The 11,582-nt window shown below is 35.8% G+C and overlaps 1 protein-coding gene across 1 annotated transcript; it reads right to left on the bottom strand.

The window, feature by feature from the left end:
* Nucleotides 1–6,590: 6,590 nt before the first annotated feature.
* LOC149147260 (uncharacterized) lies at nucleotides 6,591–7,613 on the bottom strand. The gene has a single exon (XM_089440528.1). The coding sequence runs from the start codon at nucleotides 7,595–7,597 to the stop codon at nucleotides 6,662–6,664; it is 936 nt and encodes a 311-aa protein (XP_089296654.1). The 5' UTR covers nucleotides 7,598–7,613; the 3' UTR covers nucleotides 6,591–6,661.
* Between the last annotated feature and the right edge of the window lie 3,969 nt (nucleotides 7,614–11,582).

Genomic DNA, 11,582 nt, shown 5'->3' with positions numbered 1-11,582 from the left:
AGAATGATCAGTATACATTTTAAAGTGTTCACTCAACAAATAATGCCTAAATTTTTGCAGCGCGTAGACCATCGCCAGCCCTTGGTGCTCTGTAGTGGAATAATTCTTCTCATCCTTGGATAACTTTCTGCTCATGAAGTCTATCAGATGATCAATTTCTCCTTCTCCTGCCTATATTAATACAGCACCTAGTGCAATGCGAGAGGCATCTACATGCACATGGAATTCTTTATTCCAGTCTAGGAACACCAAAATAGGCGCAGTTACCATCTTTTCCTTTAAGACATCCAAACTATGCTGACAATCTTCATCCCAGCAAAACATCGCATCTTTCTTCAATAATTTTTCCATCGACGCGGTTATCTAAGCATATGCATTAATAAATTTTCTATAATATCCAGTGTGCCCCAATGTCGCACACAACTATTGTACATTCCTAAGAGCTTCCAAATTCACAATCATAGTGATCTTCGCAGGGTCCACCATCAATCCATGCTTACATATGACATGGCCGAGAAAAATTACAAAGGGCACACAGAATATGCACTTCTTCAAATTTAGCGCAATTTGATACCTTCGACATGTATCCATCATAAGGCACGGGCCCATAACATGGCGCTTCACCAACCCAACACAGTCCAATCATCAAAATAGACTTCCTAAGATTTATGGATAATCTCCTTGAATTCCGCAATCACTACTTGGGAAAAGATTACAGGCGCATTCTTCAATTCGAATGGCATTATTGTATATTTAAAGCAACCCCACTCTGTCGCGAAGGTTTTCTTGCTTCGATCTTCCAACATGATCTTTATTTGATGATATCCTGAAAATCCATCAGTAAACGAATAAGCCTCATTTTCGCCAACATTCTTTAATACTTCATCTGTAAATGGAATTGGAAATGGATCGTGTATGCATGCATCATTCAACTTCCTTAGATCTATGCATATCCAGATTTCTCCTTTCTGTTTCTTCTCTTGGACCAACATTGGGCTTACCCAATCGGATTCCTCTACTACTTTGATAATACTGGCATCCAACATCTTATCCAGGTCTTGGCGCACCTTTTCTTTATACTTTTGATTTAGGTGATAAGGTCTCTACTTAATAGGCTTCACATCTGGCTTCAATGTAATCTTCATGACACCTAAATCTCCGATGATCCCTTTCAAATCTGAAAACTTAGTGGGGAAGAGATCCTAATATTCGTGCAACATCTCAACTACCTTATCAAACATATCTTTGTGGAATGGTATCCGCTGCACAAAACATAGCAAAAGAGTTGTTTCCGTAGACCTTTCTTTCTCAAGCCTCAAAGGGACCCTTTCACCTTCTCTGGGTAATCTCTCTTTACTGCGCACGTTGGAACTCAATGGCAATAAATTGAGAGGGAGAATTCCGGCAGAGTTTAGGCAACTTAAAGCCCTCCAAAAACTTTACTTGGAAGGAAATATTTTATCAGGTTCTGTTCCAGGAGAATTGGGGTTGCTACAAAAACTTGAGTACTTGTACATATACCCCAAAAATTTGGAGAGTATTATTCCTCCGTCTCTTGGAAACTTCTCTTCCCTTACGAAATTGTTCATGGGTGGGTATTCTAGTAAAATAGCAGGTTCTATTCCTGTAGAATTAGGAAACCGCAACCATCTTAGAACTTTAAGATTAGTTAAATTTAGATTAAAAGGTTTTGTACCAGATATCTCATTCCGCCTTCCCCTTTCCTATCTAGAGCTTAGATTCAATAACCTTACAGGGAAGTTACCTAAATTTATTTCTAATTTGAGTCACTTAACTTCACTGGACCTTAGTTCGAATAAATTTGTAGGAAGTATTCCCAAATTTATTGTCAATTTGACTCAATTAACTTTCATCAATCTTGGTTGTAATAACTTTAGAGGAAGTATTCCCGAATTCATTAGAAATATGAGTCAATTAACTTATTTATGGATTTATATTGATAATTTTATAGGAAGTATCCCTAAAGCCATTACCCATTTAAAAAGATTGCAATCCCTTGATTTATCAAATAACTATTTAACATGTATAATTCCAAAAGGGGTAGGAAAACTTCATTCCTTGAAACACTTATATTTGGAATCCAATAATTTAACCGGAAGTATACCTTATAGTATAAATGGTTTGTTTTCACTTTAGGTTTTGGATCTATCACAAAATAATCTGGAGGGACCAATTCCTAAAGGTATTGACAATTTCACTTCTATGAAAGTTTTCTCCGCTCACTCCAATAAAATTTTTGGGACTTTTCTCACATCTGTAACAACCTTGATTTTAAAACAGACAACTAATTAGATTATTTTTGTGATTTATAATCAACACACAATTGATCAACGATTTAACATCGAATTTCGAAAATATGAACAAAAACAACTTACCTGTGCCGATGATATTCCTTACTTGTGATTTTGGAGTTGAACGCTATTTGAATCCTGCTAACGGCAACAAAGTTTTGGGGATGAATCTCCACCCAACCGTAGGCTCAGTTGCATATAATCTTTCTACAACTGGCCACCCCCGAGCCCTTAATCAACGTACTACTGCCAGGGAATCCTTTGTCTCACAACACTTTTCTCCCAAGAGAATGGATAATAGAATCATGGAATGATCTCTCATCTTCCTCACCGTCTATTAAATAGAGTAAACATTGGATGGGGAACCACATGCACACATTCCATGTGTCAACATGCAACTTTTGTTTTCTTATTTTAAGTTTAACTTGATTTAGTAATTCTCTTAATATAATTCTTTCTTATTTTATTCCTTTTTACTTTTTGATAACTTTACTTATTTTTATAGTTCTCTTAATTTAACTCTTTCTTATTTTATTTTACTTTTCATTAACTTTACTTATTTTTACTATTTTTTTATAGTTTATTTTTATTTATATTTATTTAGAACTCTAGTATTATTATTTACTATTTTATTTATTATTATTATATTTTCTTCATTATTTATTATTTATTTACTATTATTATATTTTCTTTATCGTTGATCATTTATTTTCTTATATTTTAATATTATATTATATTATTATTAGGGGACATTACATACTCCCCCTCTTTAAGGAACTTCGTCCCGAAATTAAGTTGAATTATTTAACATTTTATTTATTTAGTTATTTATTACTTCATGTTTACCCTACACCCTCTATTGAACTAGCATAACCAGCAGGCATCAAAAGTTTTCACAACACCCAGGAAATCTCAAGGAATTTCTGTCATTTTTCCCACTTTCGGAACCAGGCATAAGCCTCCCCAGTTTGTATCCTAGTTCAAGGTTGGCCCCCAGGCTCACGCCTAACTTAGACCTCATCTGCCCCGAGGTAGGCATCCGGTACGGTACTCAATGACTCCAGGCATCTCACAAAGTTGGCCCACTCCCTCTGTTATCACAAAATCACAACTGAGGGCTGCAATCAAGCTTGATTTCATGTAACTATTTCAACCAATCTTTAGACCAAAGATTAGCCTCTTTGATCAGAGAGGGCTCTCTCACAATTCTTGATAAAATACTTCAAACACTAGATGGCTAACTCTTTATTCACTTATGAAAGCATAACTGGTTGGAAACACATCAAACTGGCTCTCATTGGGCTATGGAGTCTATAATATCAAGTAAACAAGGAAAACACAGTGACCTCATGGAAATCAAGGCTCTTAGCATTACATGTCAAACATATTCCACCAACACATAGCTTGCTGTATACACAGGAAGTCAGAGCATATAATTATGAATTCTGAGTGATTGCATACAACAAAACCATAAAATAACATAAAGTATAACACATCATCACTACATTTGACCATGACAATCCTTCGAGAATCTTGAGAAGAGAATAACTCTGTTTTACTATTACTGTCAAAAAGGTCTTACAATGGCCCAAAACAACACTGTTTTTCTATCAAGTATCCAACCCTTTCTACATCTAACCTTGGCCCATATATAGGCAAGCAAAACTAAAACACCTCGAGCTTCCTCCTCCAGCATGAGGGGAGCCTCGAAGGTGGCTATTAACTATTCCTATATGCTATTTAATGTATTTATTACAAAGTGCTGAAATGTAATTGCACACAATCCTAATCAAACTAAAACATTAATTCCTTTCTCCTCGTATGCTTGATGCTTTCTTGAATGCTGTGACAGCTGTCCTCCTTTAGTTAAGTTGAGATGGTTGAGCTTACAGATGCGATGAATGCTGACTTGGGATGCTTGAAAGCGCTGATGGCTCATTTAATGACCAGAAGGTGTGCTCCTATTTATCGGTTTCTGTCTCCCAACATTCTCCTAAAATATAGCAGCCTGCTCCCAAATCTTTTAATAACCCCAAGTATGGAATGATGCCAGGTTTCTGATGTGCTGTAGATAGTATTTGATAGACAGCTGTCCCTCTTCCACAACTCCCGCTCACCGTGTCAAACTAGCTGCTCACAGTATCACACTAGCTGCCCTGCGCTTTAAAACCACCATCAACAGCAGTTTCGTAGCGCGCTACGAAACTGCTGTGTAATCATAAAAACACTGTCTTCTAATAATCACCTGATTAGATAAGCCTATCTATGTTGTCTTCAAGATATTTTCTCTGCTTTCTTTCTGTTGGTTATAACATCCTTTGAGGTGAGGAAAATCAGAACAGCTGGAGCCATCTTTTAAAACCTCATCTAGAAACCTAAATCATACAAAAAGCTCACAGACTTCATTTCCAGAATGTAGTGATAAGCATTTGTAAATAGCTCATTTAGCAACCGGAATGATATTTGTTCAATCTTCTTGGGCTTTGGATTCCCCTTCCTGAATGTTCTTTTAAAGGTCTATAAGATGCATTCATCTCTGCAATTATATATATCCAATATGATGGTAACAGCCTCTTGATAATAATACATCTGCATAACAATGTTGTGAGTATCAACAAAATCCTTTGAATTCCTACCATCCACAACGCAACTTAGAAAACTGAACTTCCCCTGCTTCTGGTATTTTTAATTTGACAGAGTCATCATGTTGATATATGATGTCAACAGAGTCTGATGAGTCTAATCTCAAAGGAGATATAAGAAGAGGTTGAGTAAATGAATCTGGAACCTTGACTTCATGTTTACCGCTCTTGTACTGTTAATATCTTTGATGGTATGTCTCCTTTCTCCGAGAGTTATTTTCCCTATGTTTGAATTGAAAGAGATGATGCATTCTTGAAAATTGCCAAGGATATCCAATCACTCTTACGCAAGCACAATGGTTCACTTTGAAAATGTGACTGCCATCAAAAAGGTGATCTTGGAAATACAGACCGCAGTGTTTTGTAAAATAAGTGCAGAATAAACAATAATCCAAAAATATTACAGCTACAAAGATTTCCAATTCTTCAACTTTATGCATTTTTGCAACAGCTCTACGCTTTCAGCCATGGATGATTTAAAAATAACTCTCGACTATGTGGCGCATGCAATGTAATGGACTGCTGGACCTCAAGGAATTCTCAGTATTATTGGCATGTCCGCCATCAGATAGGGCTTTCATCTGCTGTGAATTACCATCTGTCTCTTATCTGCATGACCACCATTTTCTTTATCTTTATTTTCATCCCACCGGGCTCTCCCATAATATATGCCATACAATATCAACTGGCATGCACCTAGCAGCCTTCCTAGTCCATTGGGCAGCACAAGATTAATATCAAACTGGATGCACCAAATGACAATCAAACCTTTGTTACAGTGAGGCCGCTTCAATAGCCTTTTATCCACATCTGAAGATGAACATTTGTATTACCTCTGCAATCGGACAGAATAGTACAGATACCACAGTTTCCACTCATCCCCAAACTCATTTCACTAATTCCTTTGACAGGGCGGTCATTACTTTCTGTGGGAGTATGTTCATCGCCATGCACAACTCCCATGCCTTTGACAACATTCCTCTGCGCTCAAACTTTGATAGAATTATCATAACTAGCAGAGACCAAAATGTCACGATGAGGGTGCTACTGAATCATCTGGGCATCCTGTGTATGGCTTTGCAGTATTTAAATACACTCGAACTCATTTCCTGGTTGAACATCCAATTCCCTGAAACTAATTGAGGGGCAGAGGATTACAAGGTTCAACACATATAATCGAGGAGGAAGCCTGAAATTATCCTTGCCCACTTTCAAAAGATGCGAAATTATAGGAAGCCTGAAAGTATTCACTCAAAATCGGAAATACAGATTGTCTTCTGGATTTGCAACAAGTCTCATAGCAAACTCCCTTTGGAACCTGATAGCAGCGCATTTAAAATTGGCCTGTATGATAACAATTTAAATGTAAACGAAGAAGATGTTTAATAATGAATATTTGCCACACACGCATCAATATAAGGCGGTTCACGTTTGAGAACATCTCCCTGAATGACCTGTAGCCGAAAAGCATTATTTTATAATCTCCCTTTCCAGTTGTCATGATCTTAGCCTTAATTCCTATTCAGAAACCACCTCACCTCTCTTGCCTTTTTTCCCTGCTCTTCAAAGGGAATGATAATCACCGACTTCTCATACAATTTGCCACTTATCAAAAGCTCTTTTATTCTCAAGACAATAAAGAAAAAGATGCTTCTATAATTAAAGGTAAATCCAAAACCTCTATCCAAAGACTTGTAACCTCTGCTTTTACAACTGGTCCTCCAGATTGTTAAGCATGGATGATATATCGTCCACCAATTTATGCACGGTTTCTGCAGAGAAGAGGGGACTGCAGTATACGAAGGAGACTCTCAGGCAGCCATGTCTGAACTCAGGATACAGTGCAAGACAAGGTCCAACTCCATTTATAGAAGAACAGGAAACCCAGTCCCTCAAATTTAGATATGAGGTTGATTCTTTATCTGCAGCATGGCAAGGAATATCACGCCCATTACTTACGAGTGCCGTACGCATTGATGCCGAAGGAGTTAAAGCAGGGCGGCCCATGGCCTGAACCATCAACATGTTTAAATCACCCATATCTGTGAAATGCTTCCTGTTCTTCACTGCTTCATTTAGATCGCTGGTGACCCTTTTTGCAAGCTCCAATAAGGGTTCTGTTTCAGTGGCATGGAATGTTTTCAAAATTGCTGATTGGTAGAAACCTGAGGTGGAATCTGGTATCACAGGCTCCAACATGGATCTGCAGTTGAGCAGAATAGCTGATGCATAATGCTCTCCTCTGCTTCCTGTGCCTTTGAACTTTGCAACCGCCCTCAATGATGCAGCAATTAGCAACCCATTCAAATCCGATGATTTACTCTCACATACTCGAAGCATTTTGTTTGTAGCAGATTCACCGAAATCGGCGATAATGATACGAGACTTCCTGTCGTCGACCACATTCTCCAATGGAAGAATAGCATGGCGGAAAGCAGACAACCCATATCCCAAAACGTCGAGGCCACGTGCCCAGAATGGTTTACTGGCTTTTCCAGGAGGAATGGCATCTTCCACACATGGAGGAACTTCCTCACCCATCTCCAAACGTTTCTCCAGCTCGACTCTCATCCTTCTGTCAATCAACTCCTGCAGTTCTTCTCCATTCTCCTCAGCAATAACAAAGTCCTGTAAATGCTTCATAAACTGAGAAGAAATACCCACTGCAGAAAGATGGTCTGTTGCAGCAGGGTACAGTTTCAGTATGATTAAACTGTCTGTATTGGGAAAACGATACAGACGAGCTTCGATAACTCTGAACGGTTTCTGTTGAGGAAAAGTGGTATTCATCTCGTCTTCTACTATTTGCAGCCATGGCTCTTGAGCCCTTCTATCTATGTTTTCCACAGGCTGCAGGGCTTCCTGGTTTATGATTTCAATATCCAGCAATACATTATCATCGATATCAAAGCATAGCTGGCCTTGTTTGTCAACGATTCGAGCTCTGAGAAGTGGTTGGGCAGCTAAAATTAGTGAAAGAGATGCTTGAATGGGCGCAACTCCTATGGATTTGGCCAAGAGAATACCTGTAATGCAAGTGCCTGTCCTGTTTTGTGAAAGAAGTTACAGATTGTGAAAAGACAATCCCAAATATCAAACACTCTATGACTTATAAAATTTAATAGATTCTTTGTCTAGAGGATTCAACACAAAATCTCCTGCAAGTCTCCCACATTAGTATGTACATCTTTCACAATCACCCATGAGCCAGAATTCAGAGATAACTCCCTTAATGTATTTGATGGCAATACTACAATAGCTGCATCATCATAAGGTGTCTCCTTGAACATACTGCCACTGCTCTCATCGACATTCCTGGAGGGAAGTAGAACTCTGTACAATAAGCATGCTAGGATTTGGACCTTCACTGAAAACTCAAACAAATCCCCAGTTTCGTAGCACGCTACGAAACCACTCAAACAGGTAGCGCTGCGAAACTGCTAAAAAGAATTCTGGCGCTGCGAAAATACCCTGACTTTAAGCCAAGCTAAAAAAAAATTTTACTACAGCATTTTCAGTGATAACACCCTCTACAACTACTAAGGCACACAACCCCAGGCATCGAAGTCCTTACACCCCCAGCAAACTTCGGCATCCCAATCTTATACTAGGTACCTAGCCTACATTATCAGGGATTTGGCCTCCTCAAGATGGTCCCATAGCTCCTCAAGAGCTATACAAGACAAAGGAACCACTGGCATATGTAGTGTTGATTGAGTTTGTCCCCAACCCATATGGTGTTACATATTTCCCTCGTAGGTATGGGCTCCTACGAGATCATCAAATAAACCGGCCCTCTCGGCCCATTTGTGGATTTCTTGTCCATCACCACATCTCAACATGCATCCAATGAATTAGCAATAACCATAGTATCATAGAAATCAATCCACATGTCAAGTCTTGTATGTCATCATGAGAACATAACATCATTGTTATCACAAAATTATGCATGTCATAAATCTACATATAATTACCACGTGCTTTTCATCATAATATCAACATATCAACATCAAAGACATATCATCACATAATAAATGAACCACGTGTCAATATAAGCTCATATCATAACATCATAATCCATATGCCACATTATACATATCATATCCAACATGAGCATACAACATCATTATCATAACAAAATAAATAAATAAGAACCCCATGTGCATCTTTATTCCCTTATCAGAACTATGTCCAATTACCACGTACCATCATATCATGAAACATCATCGCAACATTATACTTCTACATTTCCATGTTGACCAAAAAAAAAAAAAATTGAAACCATAACCTCATACATAGTACCATAATGTATCAATAAAATTTAGCAATTAGACATGATCAAGACTTAAACCATAGTGAACATAAACCGCCACCTAATTTTAAACTATAATTAATGTATACATTTTCTTAACTTTTTTATTATCTAAAATGGTGATCTCTAACTCATTTCCCTCACATTAAAGGTAGTATACTAAAAATAAATATTAATAAATAATAATAATAATTAATAAATAACACTTTGTTTTTAATTGGCCAAATTCTTTTGATTACCAGTTTCCACTTCTATGAGAAACTACTTCCCTTAACTAAAATTAAACCTTATTCTAATTTATATATCTAACTTACATCTAAATTTACATAATATGAGAATTTAAATCTTGCCCACAACAATTCTTACCGTAGATTTTATTTTACAGTTCTTTTAAATTTTATTCTAAATCCTACTATACTATATTCATCATAATATTTGCTTCTCTATTACTTATATTTTCCCTATCTATGATAATGTATGCAAATGGAAAATAAAGCTAATGGAACTCCTAAATACTATAATCTAAGTACTTATATTATTTTGGTGCAACAATTGTCTTTAGAACATGACTTGGTGTCACTAACTAACCTAGAAATAAATAGTTTTTGCATATAGCAAAAATCTTCAAGAGCAAGCATACTTGGAGAAAGGTCAAACAAATAATCTTTCAATGTATTTCAAGGCAATCACAAATTCATCATTTATATCTTCAATCATCCCATTAAATCTAATTCATTAAATTACATCAATGTTACTATATTATTATTTTTATTAAATATAATGCTAAATTAATATACTTCTTACTTAACCAATTAACTTAATTGATACACAAAATAATAACATACTTTTATTATTATTATATTCCTGACTTTTAAAAATATTCAATATATTCTTTTCCTATCGTAAAAAGTGATTCATAAACAACAAGAGAATTTTAACAACCACCCTGCATAATAATAATAATAAATACACCACTATTTTACTACCAATTATATTTAGAAAAATAAAAATCATTAAGACGTTACATAACGTAATTTAATTTTATCGAAAATTACTATTTAAAAAAACATTAAAACGTTAAACAATTTGATATTTGGACATTTTTTACAATATTGCTATAGATGAAGCATTAAAAAATGATATTATAAAAAATTGTATTGGTCTTCCTAAACGCTTTATCAATGCTTTCCCTTATGTCACGCTTCAAAAACGTGACCCACGCAAAGTCCAACCGTAAGCATATATACTCTCTACGGTGGGCGCCTTTTTTTTTCTTTCAATAGTTGTCGTTTCTTTGGGCAGCACAAGGGTTTGGCAATCTTAGATAAATATTGGTGAATATTCATAAATTCGATGAAGTTTTCAAGCCGTTTAGATAGCTGCAATGCAAATCCGCGTGAGGGGATTTTGAGTGGAACTCGTTAGTATTTGAATAGTTCTTCCTAGAAACTATTATTCTTTATTTTAAAATTTTTGGAATTATCATGTAAAATTATTAAATATTTTACTATGTATATCATAAGGATTTTAGAGTTTTTATTAATGTTTAATAAATTTTTGTGTAAGGTTAGAGAGGAAATTTATTTAAACAAGTCGATTTTAATGATAATGATATATATATATATATATATTTAGATACATTAATTAGGTAGTTTTCTCAAACTTTTATCTAGAGGCCACTTAGAGTTGAAACCTGCTCTGATACCATATGTAACAACCTTGATTTTAAAACAGGCAACTAATTAGATTAATTATGCGATTTATAATCAACACACAATTTATCAACGATTTAACATCTAATTTCAGAAATATGAGCATAAACAACTTTCTTGTGTCGATGATATTCCTTACTTGTGATTTCGAAGTTGAACGCTATTTGAATCCTACTAACGGCAACAAAGTTTTTGGGACGACTCTCCACCCAACCATAGGCTCAGTTGCATATAATCTTTTTACAACTAGCCACCCCTAAGCCCTCAATCAACATACCACTGCCAGGGAATCCTTTGTCTCACAACAATTTTCTCCCAAGAAAATGGATAATGGAATCATGGAATGATCTCTCATCTTCCTCACCGTTTATTAAATAGAGCAAACATTGGAAGGGGAACCGCATGCACACATTCCATGTGTCAACATGCAACTTTTATTTCTTTATTTTAAGTTTAACTTAATTTAGTAATTATCTTAATATAATTTTTTCTTATTTTATTCATTTTTACTTTTTGATAACTTTACTTATTTTTACTATTTTTTTATAGTTTATTTTTATTTTTATTTATTTAGAACTCTAATATTGCTATTTACTATTTTATT

This window comes from Pinus tabuliformis, chromosome 9 (genome assembly GCF_031772625.1).
Source record: "Pinus tabuliformis cultivar Carrire ecotype Pingquan chromosome 9, CPIR1, whole genome shotgun sequence".
In the NCBI taxonomy this organism is placed as follows: domain Eukaryota; kingdom Viridiplantae; phylum Streptophyta; class Pinopsida; order Pinales; family Pinaceae; genus Pinus; species Pinus tabuliformis.
Note: the sequence above shows the minus strand (reverse complement) of the source record. Positions and strands in the feature narration are given on the sequence as shown.

Bases quoted from the DNA above. Each gene is read 5' to 3' on its own strand.
- LOC149147260 (XM_089440528.1), bottom strand. From the start codon at position 7,597: ATGAAGCATTTACAGGACTTTGTTATTGCTGAGGAGAATGGAGAAGAA.